Below are 21,921 nucleotides of genomic sequence, written 5' to 3' on the forward strand. Positions count from 1 at the left end.
ATAGTTTAACAAAACCATGATGAGTATTTGAAAGGTATAAGGCATCAGACGCAGGAAACGTAAATGCTGCAGCCATGGTCTAATAAGAACATATGCAGATGGGGAATATGAGAGGCAACACTGGTACCTCTGTGAGTCTTCAAAAGATGCTTTCAACTGGTTGATTCTGAATTATTATTCTGGGGCAAAGCTGACAGAGATCATATAGATAGTATTCCTCACAGCAACAAATATTTATTGAGTATCAATTATGTGCCAAACTCCATACTTTTCATTATAGGATTGGAACCGGTAAATAAGAGGAATATAAGAAGATGTGGTACCTATTTTGAAGTGCTTGTGATTTGTCTGTCAAGAGAAGACTCTGCCTCCTCAAAATAAAAAAATTTAAAAAACACAAAAACAAAGGTTTTTTTTTTTTTTTTTTTTTTTTTTTTTTAATAGGACCTAACCCATCAGGTTGTTGTAAGTTTTAAATGAATTAAACACAGGAGCAAATCTACATTACCTGGGGATAGACAATGTTTTTGTTTGTTTATTTGTTTGTTTATTTGTTTTTATAGGACATCTAAAGTAGAAGTTACTTCTGACATCTTGGGCAATGATTTCTTACATATGACACCAAGAGTACAAGTGACTTTTGGACAACTTGATCAAAATTAAAAACTTTCGGTCTTCAAATGACACCATAAAAAGTGAAAAGACAACCCACAGAATGGGAAACAACATCTGAAAATCATATATCTGATAAAGGACTAATATCCAGAATATATAAAGAACACTTAAAATTCAATAATATAAAGATAAGTAACACCATTTTTTAAATGGGCAAAGTATTAAATAGACATTTCTTCAAGGAAAACATACAATTGGCCAATAAACATATGGAAAAATATTCATCATCATTAGCCATCAGGAAAAAGCAAATATAAACCATAACTACATACTACTCACCTGCACTATGATGGTTAAAATAAAAAAGACAGAAATCATAATGTTGGTAAAGATATAAGGAGATTGGAATCCACATGCATTGCTGGTGGGATTGCAAAGTAGCACCATTCACTTTGGAAAACAGTATGGTATTTCCTCAAAAAGTTAAACATGGAATTACTATATAGTCCAGCAAGTTCTCTTCTAGGTAAATGTCCAGAATAACTGAAAACATATGACCACAGAAATATCCATAACCACGTTATTCATAAGAGCCAAAAAGTGGAAACACCTCAAGTATCTATCAATGGGTGAATGGATCAAAAAAATGTAGTGTACCCATACAATGGAATATTATTTCGCAATAAAAAGGAATAAAAGGAGTGTATGCCTGACTCAGTCAGTACAGCATGTGACTCTTGATCTTGGGGTCATGAGTTGTGAGATCGAGCCCCTTGCTGGGCTCCACTCTCCCTTGCTGGGCTTCTCTCCCTTTTCATCTGCCCCTCCCCTGCTCTCACTCACTCTCTCTGTGTCAAATAAATAAATAAATCTTTTTAAAAAAAAGTAATGGCTATAAAATTCCTTCAGATGGAGTCATAACTACAAATCTATAAATCTCAGTCCACAGATAAGACATTCTGCTATATGATAAAAATAATATGCCATTTTTAATATAGCTGAACTTCTTCTAGTTCAGAAATACTTCTAGAAATATCATACTTCTAGAAATATCATAAAACATAAACAGAAAAGTATACCTAGAAGAGCATGAATATGGAAAAGGAGCTGAAGAAAATGTGGAAATTAAAGAACATTAGTTAAATCTAATTACTGCAGTGATGAGTTTCACTTATAATCATGTACATCTTACGGAACTGTAATCTATTGTGTTGTTGGTGTCAGTAGAAAAATGAGAAACTTGAGCTATCAAATGTACATCATGTACTCTGCCAAAGACCATTCTAAGTTGACTATATGTATATGAACCAACACAAAAAATTTTTAAGATGTTATGTTCTCTTCAAACATGTAGTCAAGGATTTCTTTGACTGCAAAATAATAACCAACAATCATTGAATCTTATTAAATTGCTAGTATACTGTTCTGAGTATTTTCTTAGTTAATCTTCACTAATCTCATACATTAATGACAAACATTATTTGTGTATTCCTCTGCTATGTATTTCGTTAGGTATTTGATATATATTGGCTCATTGAATCCTTACAACAGCACTACAAGATATATATTATTGCCATGTGCCTATTTCACAAACAAGGAAATAGAGACAGAGAGGCTAAGTAACTGATCAGAGTTAACACAGCTAATAAGCAGCAAAGGCAGCATGCTAACCCACGCAACCTGAATTCCAAGCAGTTCATAAAAATATTATGCTACATTTCCTTTCATGAGAGCTAAAGAGGCTTGTAAAATTTCTCCATTTTCAGACTATTCTGGTTCCCAATTTCTAAGCAGAAATGGCCAGAGCCATAAAGTTACTGTTGAAAAGACAGCCAACAAGTTCTTCAGGATAACTTTCAGGGGTCTATCTTATACCCATTTCTAGGCCATTGTTAAAAATTAGTAATCTATGCAATTCTTAAACCCAGGGTAGTTGTGATAGCAGAGATGGCAAAAATACTAATTCGTTCACTGAACAAGTACTTATTGAACACCTACTATAATGGGTACTGTTCTGAGTGTTTGAGACACACCTGTGAATGAAAGAGATGAGTTTCTGCCCACAAGGACCTCATATTCTAGCACCCAGTGGAAGATAACCTCTTTTCTGAGAAAAATCTAAGTTATATAAGTCATCAAAAAGAGATTAAACAAAAGTAGGAAACATTCATTAGGCAAATGATCACCCAAATTTCCAGCAAAAGGTCAGCAGATCTTTTGGTCCTGATGGCTCCATTCTTGAACCAATTACGTGCTTATCTTAACTATATCTCCTGCATAAGTATTGCAAGTAAGACTTTCCATCCAGGAATTGTAAAGAGATAATTCTTCAAAACAACAAAAAAATTAAAATACCTCAAGTGAGGTATGAATGATGACGTGCATATTTTAAAGGAAACGTGGGCAGATGACATCTGCATACTTTAACTGATTCCTAACTTAAAAGACAACATCAGCCAATATAGGAACTCAGCGCAGTTGCAAACCCTGGGACTTAATCTATATTGAAGCTAAATATTCTATAAGCATGCAGTGAAGTGCAAAAAATAGCAATTGAAAAATGACATGATTAAATGGCACGACATGCAATCATTTGCTCTCAATTATATCAATGTATCTTCTTCATTTCTAGGAGTCAGGCAGAAATATTGTTTTTTAAATGCCTCTATTAAATTGGTCACCAATAATAAAATAGATGAGAGTCCTAATAAGCTCATTTACATAACATACATCATACACTACAAAACTATTCTCTCCAAACAGTTTTGCTCATAGATTTGTCTCCTGGTTGTCATGAGTCTTTGCTACATTAGCAGATTTCAAAAGCATAATACTGCCTTCAGAACCATTTGTAGAAAAACGTTTATGAAACTTTTCTAGTTAACCCTTGGCAGGATCCTTATTGCTAATTATGGAAAAGGTATTGATATAATATCTTGGCTGTCACATTTTATTATGGTGATGGTAGAAGCAGAATCTAGGTCTGACATTTTGGAAATATCATCTAATTGCAAGTTAGAAACAGAGAATGACAGTTTTAAGTAGATTATAACTTCTTTCAAAATAACAAACTGGTTTATTTAATGTAAAAGCTGGATTTTAAAAATAGCATTAAAGACCCCTGAATTGGTTTACCAAGCACATCTCTATCAGCTTCTTGAAGGTCTGGGATGTGTGCCAAAATAGTTTCAAAACTGCACATGTCAATGTAAGTCTAGATTCTAACATCAAATGATTTCTTATAACATTGAAAATCAAAATATTTCCAGTGAATACTTCCTTTTTTTTTAAAAGAAAAATCATCTGCCCTCTATTCACCTAGGCAACAGACAATTGAAGTCCAAAGACCAGTCACCTTAACCTCTGTGTCCTAAATAACCTGACCTTTGACCTAGAAAAAGATCTAACTTCTTGCAATCTAGCATCCTCACCAATGAAGCTGAACCGTGAAGGGCCACAAGGACTATTAGTTAATATTGCAAATTCTTGGATGAATGGTGTTATCAAGGGGAAAACTAATCCTTCTTTTACAAACACTCATTTGATGTTTTAATTGTTTGCACTTTTGTGTGTTGAAAAATATTAATTATATTTGGAAAGGAGTATTTCTATTTCTATTAGCTATTTTTTTTTTTAGCTGTGGACTAAAATATAATAAGCATGCTAAAATTAGCAGGTCCTCACTGTGTTATTCCATGAAAGCTGTTGTTATCCCTGTGTGGTATTCTTTAATTTTTTTGTATGACTTTTCCTACATTAGGTTAAGTACTTTTAAATATGTTTGTTTTTAAAAATCAAGCTCAGTGGTCATGTGCTTAGTTCATATTCACATGCAATTAGTGATATGTTTTATACTTCCTTTTCTAAATTAAAAACACTATTAAAATTCCAGACATACAAAACAATATGAAGATTAAGTTACTCTAAAGAAAACTGTAATAGCTTACAGATTGCTTGTATCATTACTAAAATGCTGGTATCTATTACAGAGTCTCCCTGGAATAAAGAATGCACTTTTGGCAATAATCTTTTAAAAACATGTCCATTATTGTTAAGATGTTAAACTAGTCTGCAATTATAGGAAGGTAACTTTTAGCAATAAGGAGGAAAGGGAGCTGGATATAAATGCAACTTAGACATTACACTACAAAATACCTTTTCTTAAAATTCTATAATCACTCTTTTCATAAGCAGATAAGGCATTAATTGCCATTTATTTTTACATTATTATATTTTGAAATCTATTGACAACACCCACTGCACTTTTTATCTCTTATTAGATTCCCTGGGAATCATTTCAAAGTAATTCTGGAGAATGGATAAAGGTGATTTTCCTCCTCTACATTATCTGTTGATCCCAGCTACCTGAACTCTTTTGCTCATTTAATGGATATTGGGTATTCACCAGCCAGGTCAAAGGAATATTCAGGACAGTCTTGAGGAAAGAAAGAAAAGAATTCTATGTGACAAGGTACAGCACAATACACCCATTAGGCTAAATCTATAAAAGAAGGATTATCATAAAAATCATACCTGGAGAATGAAACAGCAAGAAAAAGCAGGGAGAAAGAAAGTGAGAAAACACAGAAGCAAGGATGACCTAAGAGGAATTCCGAGGGATAGTGTGGAACATGTAGGAGAGGACAGATGATTGAACTAACTGGTGTCACGACTCACTCAACTCTGTTGCATGGTATTTTTCTAGTTCTCTCATCCATACATACTTGACTATTCCTCACCCATCTCCCCTATCAGACTCTATTTTCCCAAATTTATCCCTGAGTAACATATTGTTTACTTCCTATGAAGCCATTCTTGGCTTCTTTGTCACAAAGCTCAGAGTGTTACTTGAAGTATAACAAGTAGGAATGGGTATTTTAGGGAAGTATTCCTCTTATTGCAGAATCCTACAGGTGGGAAAGAAATGAATTCAAGAACACTTGGGACACAATAAACAAAGCAGGAAAGAGTTAAGTTTGGGGGAATAACACCACCAAAAAGGAGGAAAATGATACTAGGGACAAAAAGTCAACCCTGGAAAGACTCTTCTGTTTATTCATTTATTCCTCCCCAACCTGGAAGAGACTTAGGTATAGACAGCTCTATAAACTTCACATTTCTGATTTTATTTTTATAGCATCGTATAGGGCATTTTCTTGTGAGTTTGGATCACGAGGAATTTGCTTCTTAGCTCTTTCCCTCGCTTTTGTGGTGGAAATCCAGGGCAAATCCACTCCTTTTCACCAGTTTTCAGTATTCCCAGATGTGCAATAATACTAACCACACTCTCAGGGTCGTTTAGAAGTTTAACTAATATGTAACAGCAAAACACTCTTCAACCATTATATTAGGTAGTAGAGAGATGCTGACTAAATATTAGCCAACTGGTAAATTGCTATAATGATTATTTAGCCCAAAGCAATATTCCAGAACCTTGTGAAAAGGAAATGTAATAAGAACTTCATTCTTTAAACACTCCCATAGCTAAAATAAAGCAGAGGTCTGGGAGAATTGTTTGAGTGAATTTTCTTGAACACAGTTAATTCTCCTTTTAGAGAATTCTGTTTTCATTTCTTCTGAGACACCATATCTCTCTCCTGCTTGCTCCCTTAAAGATGACTGAATATATTAGGGGACAAGTGCCTTCATTCATTCCATCTAGTATTTTGGCAGCAAGGCAGAATATATGTTATCTGAGCATGAAGGTATATCTGTCGAACATCTGAGAAGCAACTTGGTTTGAAGGGGGAAAAGCACAACTTGAGTATTTTCCTAGTTTGGCAATTACCAGTTGTGTGATCTCAAGTAAATCCTGTAACTTTCACATGCCCTCAATACCCTTTCTCTAAAGTGCAACAATCCTTTGGCTTTTAAAATTTTCTGGCACCAGATTATTACCTAAGCTTATTCTGTTAAGAGATAGGAAAAATATCATGTGGTGGTCTACGATGGTCTGCTCATGTTCTAAAATCTTCAAAGTCTAACTCCAAAAACCTTTACAGTGAGAACCACATGCCTAAACAAAGCACACAAAATTGGAAAGCTGACTTCCACTGTTGCTTTCATAGAGCTTTGAAGTCCCTTGCACCAACGTTTTACTGGGAGCTAGGATGGCATGGTTGAATGGATATCCATTGGCTCTCTTGCTGGTAGGTAGTCTTGCCTGACAGATAAAGGAATGAATGGGTCTTGAAACATTCTTCCAATTCTTAAGTCATTTCTCCTGTCATGACTGAAGGTCAGTAGAGAAAGACATTTTGAGAAAAGGGGGAGAGCATGAGGGGAAGGCAGAACCTGGTTTACCACCTATCCCACACTTCTCAAAGGAACTTCTAAAACCAGGTCTGCCGATCCATTTTTGCACTTATCCTAATGTCATTAAATTCAAAAAGAAATAAAAATATCCTTGGGGAAGAGAATGCAATATTCTAAATGTACAGAATGTAAGTTAGGATTTAATCAACAGTTTAGAGCATTAATGAAATTAAGAGAGATAAGTTAGGTTATTTTTTTTTTCCAGATGGGAATAATGATTTATGCTTCTGTCCTATCTTAGAGAGGTTTTGGGAGGATTAATGAGCTAATGTCTCTAAAGCTCTTTAAGCTCCTCATACGGAGGTACAACATAAACAGAAGGTGAAAAATGATAGCAAACTCAACACCGAGTTGAACTCCTGAGAGTAAAGCCCCTGGAAATGAGAAGCTGTTGCAGGTCAAGATGGTAAGTCTCTGAATTCCAATACCAAAGGGGCCTTGGTTTATTGTCATATGTATTTTTAATATTATTTATAATAGGACTTCATAGTATTAATAAGCATTTCTACATTTCCTATTAATCACAATGTCCCTTGTAATGATCATTTTTTATTTCTATTCATCAGATGAGATAGGCTCAGTATTTCTATTTTATAGAGAAAAAATTGAGTTGTGAGAATTGCAAGACATCAGTGTTAAGTTGCAAGAAATCTTTGGTTTGGTATTATTGGACTATGGCTGGATTAGGATTCAGGAGATGTGGGTTGCCGTCTGGCTCTGGTTGTGTGGTCATTTAATTTATCAGAGACTTTTTTTTTCTTCTTTGGGAAAAAAAGTTTGTGCTAGCTATCTGATCTCAGTCTGTCTTACTTACAATCTGCTAAGTACTTCTCGAGTACTTAGTGACTCTAAGGTACATTGTTTATGGTATAATAAAGGGTATGCAAAACAAGTATTTTAAGATAGTCCTACTTTGAAAAAGTATATACTCAAAACAACAATGACATATCACCACACACCTATTAAAATAGCCAAAACTCAAAATACTGGCAACACAAAATGCTGAAGAGGATATGGAAAAAGGACTCTTATTCAGTGCTGGTGGGAATGCAAAATGGTATGAGCACTTTGGAAGACAAAACAAAATACACTCATACCATACAATCCAGCAATCATGCTCCTTGGTATTCACCCAAAGGAGTTGAAAACTTATGTCTACACAAGAACCTGCATATGGATATTTATGGTAGCCTTATTCATAACTGCCAAAGCTTAGAAGCAACCAAGATGTCCTTCAGTAGGTGAATGGATTAATAAACTATGTTATAATCAGACAATGGGATATTATTCAGTGCTAAAAAGAAATGAGCTATCAACCCATGAAAATGACATAGAAGAATTTTAAAAGCATATTACTAAGTGACAGAGGTCAATCTGAAAAGGCAACATACTGTATGATTCCAACCATACAACATTCTGGAAAAAACAAAACTATGCAGAGTAAAAAGATCAGGGACTTCCAGGGATTGGGGCAGGGGGCTAGGGGTGAGGAATGAATTGTCAGAGCACAGAAGATTTTTAGGGGAGTGAAAATACTCGATATGATAAACCATAATGACAGATACATGTCATTATACAGCTGTCTAGTCCCACAGAATGTAAGCATTGAGTGAACTGTAGTAAAACTATGAACTTGGAGTGATCACAATCTATCACTGCAGGTTCATCAGTTGTGACAAATGTCCTACTCTGGTGGGGTAAGTTGATAACGGGGAGGCTGTACATGTGTGGGGCCAGGGAATATAATGGAAAATCTCTGTACCTTTCCCTCAGTTTTGCTAGAACCTCAAATTGCTCTAATAGAAATAAAATTTTAATTAAAAAAAAAGTTTGCACTCTAGTTTGTTGCTAAGACACATAGATTCCTACCTACAGACACCAGAATAACATTGAAATAAACACAGGAATTTCTTCAATCTCTTATCTCCAGACCTCTAGGTACATGCACAAATTATTCTGTTCACTATTTCCCTCCTTCACTTCAGATCTCAACTTAAGAGTCACTCATTCTAGGAAATTCCTTGCCATCCCCAGTAATGCCCCATGTACTTTCATAGCACACTACGTTAATTCCCACCACAGCCCATACTACATTCTATTCTACTTGCCTGTTCACTTGTTACCATCCCCCTTTAGACTGTGTGTTCCTTGGAAGAGGACAGTGGATGTTTCACCCTAGTACCCAGCACAACACCTGACACAGGTGTTTGCATAACAGGAAAGTATTGAATAAATTTAAAATATTGTTACCCAAATTCCCAAATAATCTTGAACTGGCTTCTCTTTTTAGGTATCAGAACTCCTCTATCTCTACACGTGTTCTACTACTTCCAAGGTTTTTTGTTGAAGATTCTCTTCCTGATTTAAAAACAGAAGCAAGAGCATTCCAGGAAGAGAGGGACTCTTAGTGGGAGAAAGTCTGGAGAAGGCCTTCTACTTTCACACTCCTACCAGCAGAGCAGTTCCCAAATCTTGTCACCTCTAACCCTGAGGTCTCTCTTAAATCCAGCCTCCTATCTTCCACTATAATTGTACTATTTCAAGTCCCCAGAACTTATCACCTAAGTTACAGAAGAGCTACCTTCTAATGGGACTTTCTCTCTCAAAGCTGATGGACACAACTCTGCAAGACCACCCGCCTGTGCTGGGATGCTGAAGATGCCCCTGATGAATGAGAAAAGTGTAAATTCCTTAGCTTGCTTTCAACCTCACCTGAGAGTAGAGATGTAGGTACCCCATGCTGCAGTATCAATAGACAATTTGCTATCCCTTTATATGGTCTATTTTTCTCATTCTGGGATTTAAATAAAACTAAGGGGAATTGAAATTTTCCATTTCCTTTTTGTCTGGGCCTGAAATATTTGTACAGGAAGCCACTTAAGAATCTCTTGGAGGACCTATCTTAACACTTAGTTCCAGAAAACAAAACTTCCTACTTAAGAATAAAGAGACACAGAAAGGAAGACACTGTAGTTCAAGGGAGGCGCCAATTTGAACACTCAAAGCAACAGACTAATAGATTCCTTTTGAAGCAGAATTAATACAAGAAAAAAGAAAACCTCAGAAATTTTTAATCCATTTCTCAAAAATATGCACAAAAATACTGCATCCGTAGCACTGCGGTAGGCACTTCTACAAATGAAACAAATTAAGATTGGTAAAGATTGTACAAAGATGAAAGGAACTTTTGGTGAATTTAAGATTGCAATGAAGACAACCTACAAAATTAGGTACTGTAAAACCAGAAAACAACCTTGAAAATTCCATCGAAAGTCCCCGATAAGGAAGAAATAAAAATACACTTCTTTAAGTGAATGAAAGATCTAGCTGACTCAATGTGCATGGAATGATTTCTAAAAGGAGGGAACTAAATGTGTAGGCAACTTGTGATAATCAAACAGCAGGTAAAACTCACTGACCGAAAGCAGAATTTCAGTTTTCAAAAACAATTAGGACTCACCAGGTTCCCAGCAAAAGAAATAAAAAGAGACCAACACCCACTCATAATAAGTGGAAAAACAAGGGTACTATATAATAACTAAAATCAGACCTCTCCTTTATAACTATAAATGCCGAAAGAATCACTGGCAGTTTTGATGGTCAAAGGTTATATTTCCCTTGGCAAAATTTTATACTCAGCCAAGCTACTGTTTACATGCAAGGTCAAGCAAAACACATTTTCAGACATGCAAAGGTTTGAAGGATATACTAAGAATGTACTTTTCCTATAAAAATTATTAGAAGACAATATAATAATACTAAGAGTAATTTTTGTAAGAAAATGGAAAACCATGGTATAAAAAAGCTGATATTGAGCAATGAAATGAGTATAATAAAATATTCTGAATTATTTTTCATATTCTTATAAAATACAATGCTAACATCAAAAGGAATTATTGCAAGTATGAGAAAGAATTTAATTAAGTTAGTAAATTAATAATAACATTAGCTAATAACTAAATCCAAGATTATAATAACAAAAATGGAAGAATAGGGCAGAGGATGCAGAGAAGTCGATTTCTCATTTTAGAAGTGGCATCAGTAAAACGTCAATGCATTGTTATTGGATATAAAGGATATGTTAAAAATATTCCAATTTCCTAGGATAAAAATGAACAAAACAACATGTCTTACAGCAAAACGTTTAAACAAGATTGCAGCGTAAGCTCCATGCATCACTAACACTCAGCCCAGTGCCTGCCACATGGTAGGTTCCAAGAAATATTTACTGAATGAATAAATGAATGAACATGATGAAATAAAATAAAAGATCAGCAATCTTAATCAAGAAACTAAATGGGAATGGGCTTAGTGTTTTTACTAAAAGATACAGACTTTCAGATTTCATTAGAATGCAACTTATAAAAAATTTACCTAAAACAATATGCTAAAAAACTGACAACAAAAATGAAAGGCAAGATACATTATTATGCTTTTAGATACATCATGAAGGACTTCAGGGCACCTAATAGATGAGGAAGGAATAAAGTGAGGGGAGGGTATCTGACTGTACGGTCTCTGATTCAGCCTCTTTGATTCAAACCTTTCATCTCTTCACCCTGGTCATTAATTTCAAATAGATAGATAGATAGATAGATAGATAGATAGATAGATAGATTTTATTTATTCATTTGAGGGAAAGAGAGAGCACGAGCAGGAGGGAAAAGAAGAGGAGGAGGGAGAAGAAGACTCCCCACTGAGCAGGGAGCCCGATGCGGGGCTCAATCCCAGGACCCGGAGACCCGAGCAGAAGGCAGATGCTTAACCATCTGAGTCCCCACTGGTCATTAATTTTTACCAAGGGTTTTCTGTATTCCACTTCTCACAGTTTGTCATCACCGTACCAGCATTTATTGGTATAGTTCTTTCTATTTTTAAATCAACCAAGTCCCGAGATGCATAAAACAACTAAAACATACATATTCATGTTACCTGTGCCACCATTCTGACTGAAATTCATAACTAGGAAGACCTTTTCTTTCCCATTTTAGATGAGCATCTCTATCAAATTATAAAGATACTATAATGCTGGAAAGAAAATGGGTACAAAAACAAAGTTGGCTACTGTGGTGACAAAGGCAATGAACGCCAGTTCAAAAGATGCCTTTGTCCTTCTGAAGCATCATTCTCAATGAAGTAAAACATGACTCTGGGAACACTGAATTGACTATGTTTTGGAAGTTTTGTGCCACACTGAAAGTGTTGTTTAGAGGAATTAAATGGCATCTATAACTGAATAAATTTATCAAAGGAAAAAGATGCCTACTACAAAGTCACAGAATGCTAGAGGTGAAGGGAATCCTTTCAAACCAAAAACCTAATTTACAAATAAAGAATATCAGGCAAAAAGAACTATTTACTGAGATCACATAGCTGGAAATCCTAGATCATAATGTTGCTAATCAACATGACCCAGTGAAGGTACTCAATAAATACTATTTATTGGTAAATTGTAAAAGAATAATGTATTAAAGTTACAGAAGAGGACTGACAACTCATTATGAACACGAAAAAAAAAATAGGAATTTTGCTTATCTTCTTAAATGGAGACCTAATTGTACATGTAAAGCTGTAATCCAGGAAAAGATAGGATGAAGATCTAAAGAGTGTTTACAAAAGTTCAGGGAGAAAGAAAATGGGAAAGAAGACTCTTAGTAGCTATTTTGCCATCTTGTTCAAAAGCTGAAAAGTAGTCTAATGTGAAACTCGTTGATATTCTGGGATCTGGTATACTGCATCCTAAAAGAGCTGTCCTTTTCACAGGTGAGAGGGGAGATTTCATAAAGAATCTGACATAAAATTTCATAAAGAATCTAGCCATAAATCAAAAGTTGGACGCTTAACCAACTGAGCCACCAAGGCACCCCTATTATCTCCATTTTTAAGATGAGAAACCTAGGGCTTTAAGGAAGATCATGAATTAGAAATAGGTAGAACCACTATACTTCTAAGCATCTTGAACCCATTGGTGAATCCTCACTATTATGAGTCAGATGCCTTGTTCCCATCCTATATTTAGATAAGTGGAGAGCATGGAGAAAAGTTTGCAATTCCGTTCTCCCAGTTTCTTCCTTATTTGAGTTTATTAACAATAAAAATAATACTTGAGTAATGTTAAGAAATCAATGAAGAATTAAGAATTGAAACAGTAATCACAGTGGTTTCAGAGACTAAATGCAGTTCTATTGATTTCCTAAGTAGCCATAAAGTAAAGATGGGTGAGACTCTCTCATCTGTCTAGATTAGCATTACCGCCTTTAATTTCCATGAATCTGGTTTACCTGATAGAAGTTATACAAATGACACATATGAAATGAGTATACAGCTATGTCTTTGTATCCTCAACACATTTCCCTTCATAGAAATCATGCAGCATCTTCTTCTAGTAAAAGGTAAAAGGTATGCTCAGAAAGAATTATGCCTCTGTTGTTTCTTTTTATTTACTTTAAAAGGCTGTACTGGGACTGCTTATAAAAATTTCCTGTGGGTCTTCCCACCACCCCCCAGATGGTGTGTATATAACATTTATTTAACTCTATCTTTGAATTTAAACCTTAACCCAGTCAAAATTTTTAAAGGCAGTTCTAGATTGTATCCAGTTACTTAAAATTACTAAATTGTTAGATGATAGATTTTTTTACATATGGTGGAAAAAAATATCTGATAAAAGTTTGATTCAGTATTTTCTTTTGATGAAATTACTTGGTTAATATTTAAACTTTAAAAAAAAATTGTATCTAAGATATATAGAAAAGATTAAGTCCTGTCTGATGTTCGTTGATTTTGAAAGCATTCGCATGCATTTGTCACAGCCAGACTGAATCACTGTAATCCTTTGCAGCTTTGCCAACAACATCATTACAAAGTTTATAATGGCTTCAGGACACAGCAACAGAGATGATCCTGGACCTGCAGGAACCACAGCTTCCTTTCACTTATTTCAAAACTTCCAAAATATTCTCTTCTCTCTTCCAACCTAATCTCCTTAAAAATGTGGGTTGTGAGGGACACAGGAAGTGTGATTATTTATGGTGGCATTTGAGATCGGTTAGAGTGGACAGGGGAAATTCCCTCTAACTATCTTGCCTGGATTGGACCAATTTTTTACTTTTGGAAATTATACAGTGAGATTTGGGAAAATATTTCCTCAAGCACGTGAACTGTGTTTAGCTCTTTTATTTACCTCCTTTTTAAAGAAAGTATATTAGTGATATTCCTTTTCAGAGTATCAGTTAGTAATGCTACACATTTGATAGTTAATTTGACTCTCTTTTAAAGACTCTACCTTAAATTTTTGATTTCCAAGATTTAAAACATTGACTGGCTGACTTCCTTCAGCTGGCTGTCAAGTATTCAGAAATGGGAAAAGAACAAGAGTAGGCTACCATTTAATGTGTTCTCCTCTTTTCAGAAACAGATCTTTGACCTAGGGACTGTTGGGTTTACAAAATAGAGACCGATTCCGGAATAGACTTACTAGGCCCAACTATTGGCTCTGTCATTAACTACCTGAATGACCTCAAGCAAATTACTTGAATTTTCCCTGCCTCTGTTTTCTCGTCTAGAAATACGGGATAATAAAAAACCTGCCTCAGGATGGTGGTAAGGATTAAATAAGGATTAAATTCAGGTAAAACACTTAGAAACTGTGACTGACATCTTGTGAACACTTGGTCAGTATTAGTTGTCCTTGTTCAAACTGTTAAAGAACATTTCGTTCCTCCTATTGCAATTCTAGCATGGCCTCCTTTCTGAAAAGGAGATGTAGATGTTCCCATGTTATGATAATTTTTGTAATCTAGAGCAGGGCCAGGGACCTAAAGCCGGAGAACCAAATCTGGCCCACCGCCTGCTTCTATAAATAGTTTTGTAAATTAGTTTTATTGAACAGACTATATTAATTCATTTACATATTACTGGTGGCCACTTTTCCAGGACAGCAGCAGAGTTGAGTAATTGTGACAGAGATTGTATTATCTGGCCTTTTACAGAAAATGTTTGCCAACTCTTGATTTAGAGGACAACAAGGTTTCAATGTTTATTTTGAAGGATTGGTGAATGACTGGATGGGAGAATACTGGAATTTGAACCCAAAGACCATGGCTTTTGCTCTGTCTCTGATGCTAGTTGCTGTGTGGATTCAAACAAGTCATGCTGAATGACCTCTCAAAGCCATTATTTTTATGAATGATAAACTCAAAAGTTTGTCATTCATAAAAATAAATAAAAAGACCCATAAGAGAGTGATCATAATTTTTACCTTACATAATTAGTGTAAAGTTTAAGTAGAATAGCTTGGGTAAAAGTGCTTGGTTCAATTTAAATTGCTAAGCAAATGTGGGGCATTAATCATTGCCAAGCTTACCAAATCTACTCCACTCATTCACCTTCTTGATGACAGAGCCTCTTGGCAGCTCTAAACTTGTCCTTCCTGGGCTGGTTCTGGGCCCAGTCCAGTGCCGCCCCCTCTTTGAGCTAGTAGTATTGAATAATTTCTCCCCAATTTGAGTCTTTAGACTAATGAATTCAGTTATGGAGTACAAGGAATGTATGATTAAACAATTATTTTCTCTTTGAAGGATCATCATTAAAGAGTAGTGCTTTCCAGCTAAAGGCCTTAAAGCTGTGCATGCATGTGCACGTACACACGCATACGTGCGTGCGCACACAGATACACACACACATGCAGCTCTAAGGGGCCCGTTGCCAGCTGACCTCATTAAATCTCTGACATGCTCTCCACATTTGATTGTAATCGTTCACACCTTCACGTATCTCCCCATGCTGGGCTTTGACTCTTTCTTTCTTAGGTAGAATTTTGCCTTGTGTCTCATCCCCCATTTATCACACTTACTGCCTTTGAGAGAAATAATACATTCCACAATTGCTTTTTCCTCTTCTGAATACTTGAGATCCTGATCCTTTTTCTCATCCCAGACCGAACTCTAAGAAGGAAACAGTTGAGACTACAAAGTGATGGGTTTTCCCTTTCATAAGCAGCACCCTCCCACCCCGTTTTCCTGGGCAGCGCACTATAGCTTATCTGTCATTGCTCTGGGTGCATATAAAAGAATTCATTCTGTTAAAAGCCTGAGATTTCAGAGAATGGAGAATCATAAAGCTAAGTCCTATGGATAGAGCCTGTCTTCAGTGTGACCAATGACAGTAGAAGACATTTGGGAACACACAAGAAGAAGAGAAATGTGCCAAAGAGTTCCATACTTAAGGTTCTTCAATAACCCCTATCTCAAGGTGCCTTGGTGGCTCAGGGGGTTAAGCCTCTGCCTTCAGCTCAGGTCATGATCTCAGGGTCCTGGGATAGAGTCCCACATCAGGTTCTCTGCTTGGCAGGGAGTCTGCTTCCCTCTCTCTCTCTCTCTGCCTCTCTGCCTACTTGTGATTTCTCTCTGTCAAATAAATAAATAAAATCTTAAAAAAAATAACTTTTATCTGAGAGGCTTTATCACTTAGAAGGCAAAGGTTATCTGGTCTTTGGATTTGTGGTAAGTAAGAAGTTTATATTCTGCATATGCTTATTATTAATTATGATTCTGGCAGATTCTAAACATTATGTTACATTATTATTATATTGCAAACATTTGGTTTAATTCATCCAATGAATGTGGTAATATACAGAACACTTGATTAATCATACACTAAGCACTAAAGAGTAAACAGCTCAGAAATATTTAAAATTCTGGCAAGGAAAGACATTTATTCCAACAGACAAGCGTAAAGCTTTCTTACAAAACAAAAAAGAAGTGCCATCATGCTGGGTCCACTTAGCTGATCTCTTCAAACTCCTCAAGCTCAAACTGTAGAAGGGACTAAAGTTTCAAGGGATACAGAAAAATTATCTGGGCGCCATAATCTCAAAAAAGTTTGAACATTTCAATTTAAAAAGTGACACATGCTAAAGAAGTTTACACTGATACAGTACAAAAATGTAAAATAAAAACACAAATATTTTCACCTCCCAAGAACTTCAGTAGCTAAATCTATTTGCTATTCTGGCCAAACTGCTGAAGATTGTGGCTGATAAACCAACCACAAAGACACAGTGACATTTAGTTCCATCCCGTTTTTCCCTTTGAGTCATCTGGCATTGAAGGGCATTCAGTAAATATCAATAAATATCAATTTTGCATAGTAGTTCAGAGGTTTTAGAGTCAGCCTAATTCTGTCTGACTTAAAACCCAATTCTACCACTCATATGTGGCCTTGGACACACAAAACTTAACCTCCATATACCTGTTTCCATAGGAATATCCTGCAAAATCAAGATCCTTATACCAACTTCATAGGTTGCTATTAGCATTAAATGAGATATATGTATATACTCATGATGGAATATCATACAGTTGTCAAAATAAGTGAATTACAGCCATGCTCAAAGACAGGAATGAATCTTGGCATTATAATATTAAATGAAAAAGGAAGTCTTAAAAGATAACATACAGCATGATTACCTTTTAATAAAGTTAAAAACAACTAAAATCAAAAATATTCTTTCCTACCAAAGGAAAGCAAGGGCACAAAGAATATTGGGTTTATGATTATCTTAAGTGAGGAGAGGAGGGGATAGAATAAGGCTGGGAAACCATATGGGGAGATAAACATTATCATCAAAGTCCTACCTTTTGGGGGGAGGGGTAGAAAATTTCTGTATTTATTATATTATTTTAAAAACAGCTAAATATCCAAGAGTGGGGTATAAAAGCAGTTAGTTCATAAATAGTGACATAGAAAACATAAAAATTCTCTAAGAAAAATACTCTTTGAAAAAAGAAATAAAATAGCAAAAAGCATGTGATAGTCTCTGGTACTTTTGAAATGAAAATTCTAGGATTATTTTGGGAGACTAAAATGCACATGGTAAATAATGAATTATGTGCAGTGAATATTTCCATCATGGCTAGAAAGTATTACCAAATGACTAGGAAACCTAGGAACTATCTAATGATACAGAAGGCTAGAGATTCCTCTCTGTCTCTCCCTGTTTCCCTGGTTCTGAAACTCTTAAATTTGCTTCTAGGATAGCTGAAAATCATGCTGATGACCCTATACAAAGCTAAAGCATAAAGCTAATGTATTTTGGAAGCATCAGCAAAATTAATGCAGAACTGCTTTTTCCATTTATAATAATAATAAAAGTGGAAGGGGGGTTGTTTTTAAATAAATAAATTTTAAGTCTATGAAATATGGTGGTAGGCAGGTATATAAACAATTGTAATAACAAACTTCCTGTTATTATTTCCAATTATTATGTAACATTTTGGGATTTATAACATTAAGAGAGTCCTATCCCTTAAATGTACCATTACGAAAAGTAGAAATAATAATCTATGTATGTAAACACTTAACTGGGTGAGATAAATACTATCACTATCCCATTTTATAGATGAAGAAATTAAGACACCAAGGAATAATACAAGAAATATGACCAAGGTCACACATTTGTCTGGGGCCATTAACTGGTTCACTAAAGCTATGATATAGATACTACAGAGAAAAATATATTTCACATAATCCAGCCTAGTAATGACCAGGATGCTTTATAAGGTGCATGTAATGTTCAAATACCTGAAGACTCCACCTCCCTGCAATGGGGGGTCAGGGCAAGACAAGTAGAGATGAAAAACAAATCTTCCCAATATAAGATTTTAGTTAGAAAAACCCATTTGCCTTGGAAGAGGCTTTCATTTAATTTCCAAGTTTGGTCTTGTCAATTGGACGGCAGAAGAGGAGGTTTTCAACCAAAACTGTCCGCAGTTTTGTGTAATGCAAGCAGTTTATTGGGAAGTATTGTGGTCTTACCTTTGAGGGCTTCTCCTCCGGGGCTATGCAGGTGAGCAAGGTGAGCCTGCCTGTCTGGCAGATGGAAGGTGAACCACATTTGACTGAATTCTCTGATCGATTGCTGGAAGATTGCAGGGCTTCGAGGGGATGGCGGGGCATGGGGTTGGGGACTGGGGAGCTGAATAAAATCTGGTCCTGGAAGGCTTTGCAAAGAAACAGTTGCTTGGTCCTAAGAAATTCCTTCTTTCTTGGTTTTCTCCTTTCTCCTCTTTGAGACCATTCACGCCAGAGGGTTTCTTGCCACCCAGTTCATACCCTATTACCCCAAAGCCTCGGACTGACAACAGCCAGAGCCCAAATAGTCACCGCATTTACAGGAGGATTCAGGTAGTACAGGCTGGCGCAGGCAATAAAAAAAAATACTCAGATTCTAAACTGCTTTTTAGTAGATACGGCATAAACCTTGGAGACAAAGGGGTAAATGCTGCTTCTTCGTGGACACACAGTGAATGCGCACACGCTGTTTGGCTGAGGTTGGCGCTTTCCAACGACGGAATGTGCCTGTCATGGAGGAACCTCTCACTTTATGTCTTCCCTTCGTAAGTAGTTGATTCTCTCTTATGTAAAAATTATGTTTTCTTTTGTTAGCACTAGTGGTCTTCAATTAAATCACGTGCTTTTATAGTATCAATTTATGGAAGTATTTTTAGCTATATTATTTATGGAACATTTAGGTCTGCCTCTCCAAGTCCTCAGTAATCCTTAGTGTTTGCTGGTCTGCTTTTAATTTATCAAACCCTCCCTCCACAGGCATTGCACAAAACACACAAGCAGCAGCGATCTCCCCTGTACAATGTGTGTTTGATAGGCTTAATGTTCATCTTTATACACACACAGACGTTGGTATACAAGAAATGTGGAGGGTGTCTATAAATCCAAGGAAACATTTAAGTGCACAGTGATACATAGATACATGGGTATCATACTTTATGTACTTGATAAATATTTCATCCCTACCATAAAGAAAGCTTTTTATCAACTTTGATTGTTTTTTTATTACCTTAAAGTATTGCAGTTGTTTCTCAGCACTCATTGTTCCTTCCTTTTCTTGTCTCAGGCAGGAATTGAAGATGAAAAGCTCTGTATCTCTTAGCCACCCTTTCAGTTCTTTGATCCTGACCTCCAGCTGCCTTACCAGGTTTCCGCTTTCGGGAGAGAGCAGGTCACGTGGACCAGACCCACTGTGTCCTGCCATTGTGTCCTGGATCTTCTGTCTGAGGGTTTTCTAACACATCCGATGAAAAACAAAAACAAAAAACAAAAAACCACCAACAAGAAAACAAAAACATATATTAGCTTCAGTACCAAAAACGTACCACAGTTTGGTTAGCAGCAAGGGCCACCTGGAAGGTGTCCAGCTGCACCTGCCACCTCACAACGGACATTCATTTCAGATGAGCTCATTGTTCCATTTAGGATTTTCGAATTCTTGAGCAGTGTGTGTTGTTCTGACTACCACTAGAGGCTTAAGAAGACCTCATTCACTTATAATTTCCTTTAACAGGAAGGAAAAGTTCACCATGGTCACTGATAAAAATTCATTTGAATTCTCATGACAGGAGTTTACAGTAAAATATTCTCTGCATAACATTTTCGGGAGATAGAAGTCTCAGTTTAATCAATATACTAAAGAGGCCAAGAGTAGATTGTGCATGGAGAATTAAATTCCCTTTTTTTTTTGGTTTCATAAAGTACAATTTTCCCCAACTATATGACTGAGGGCTGTTCAGAAGGGGTAGCTTCCTTGGTACTGTTGTTGCATTTTACCTGACTTGGAAAATTGTTCAATCCCACAATTCTTCTCACTTTGCATTTCTGGATGCTAGACTTTCTAATATACGTGTCAAAGTAAGTCCCAATCCACTTAGAAGCCTTCTTAGATTAACCACTATGGCATGAAAGTGCAGCTGAGAGGGATTTTTTTTTTTTTTTTTGGAAAACACTCTGGAGAATCAGTAGGAGTTAATCTATAATGATGAATTAAACCTACAAAAATAAGCTTTAAAACACAAATAAAATTAAGTCAACAAACATTCATTTGCTGTGTAGTGTTCTGTAAATAGTATCTTTAGGAGATCATAACAGAAAAATTGCCTTTCTTGGCAACACCCTTGTATTTTCATGGTGCAAATATTGATAATTTGAAGACCCTCAGTGGAATCCAGATTTAGCTATTGTTTTTATGCTGTGACAAAAGTAGCAGCAGGAGGTGAAATCAATGCCCTTGGAGGGTAGGGTCACAAAAAAGAATTTATTGCCACTTTTTTGTTCTGGAACAGTTTGCAATCATAAATTCTTCATAAACAGAATACTTCAGAGAATGGTCCGTCTTCATAAATATACGACAGAGGACATCAATTTCATTTAATTCACAATTTGTGTCAGCACAGCAGATGCCAATGCCTGCCTTGATAGGGTTGTTTAATATGCAATTGAGACAGAGTAATATGCAGCACAGGGGACAAAATTTCACAGATTAAACTGTACGCACCACTGACATTTCATTCTAATGTATTTCCATTCCACACTGTTCACCTTAGATGAAAGTAATATTAAAAACCATATCCCTCTATTTTACTATTGTTAGAAGTTAAAATCCTTGTCTTTAAATTTTTTTCATGCCAATTAAAATGTAATCATGCCAATTAAAGCAGGATGCCTGATGGTGTTAGTGTGGCATAGGTTTTGTTAGAATTTTCCCTCCACCTTTCTCTCCCCCCAAATCATTACAAAACTCTGCATATTGTCCTCACATGGTATTTTTGTCAAAATGGCAACCCTTTTTCCGGTATCTGACTCACGAAGGATAGCTAAATACTCTCTTTTTTGGGATGTTAGGATGATTTAAAATTTTTGTTGAGGAAGCAATATACATGACATTAAACAATTTTCAAAAAAAGATGACTGTCAGTTACTTCTCACATTAGAAATAGGTATGTGAAAATACAGCATAAACTATTGCTCCTTCTATCAAGCATATAAAGTTGCTGATCTCATCTGTTTTGTGAAACAACCCTTTAAAAATGTCGTACGCTAACCACATTTCTCCTGCAGGAGATCAATGAATTCTGTGGAATTCGGTAGGCTCCAATTTAAATCACCATATTATAAAGCGGAAGCCATTAATTACTA

At 35.9% G+C, this 21,921-nt stretch overlaps 1 protein-coding gene across 4 annotated transcripts in view; it reads right to left on the reverse strand.

The window, feature by feature from the left end:
- Positions 1-21,921, reverse strand: part of AKAP6 (A-kinase anchoring protein 6) — a 464,347-nt gene that overhangs the window by 59,602 nt on the left and 382,824 nt on the right. For all 4 annotated transcript variants that reach the window (XM_082737844.1, XM_082737845.1, XM_082737847.1 and 1 more), the window contains one exon: positions 19,790-20,014. In XM_082737844.1, coding sequence (XP_082593970.1) covers positions 19,790-20,014 — 225 coding nt within the window. The remainder of the gene's footprint in view (positions 1-19,789; positions 20,015-21,921) is intronic.

This window comes from Mustela nivalis (assembly GCF_964662115.1).
Source record: "Mustela nivalis genome assembly, chromosome: 6".
In the NCBI taxonomy this organism is placed as follows: domain Eukaryota; kingdom Metazoa; phylum Chordata; class Mammalia; order Carnivora; family Mustelidae; genus Mustela; species Mustela nivalis.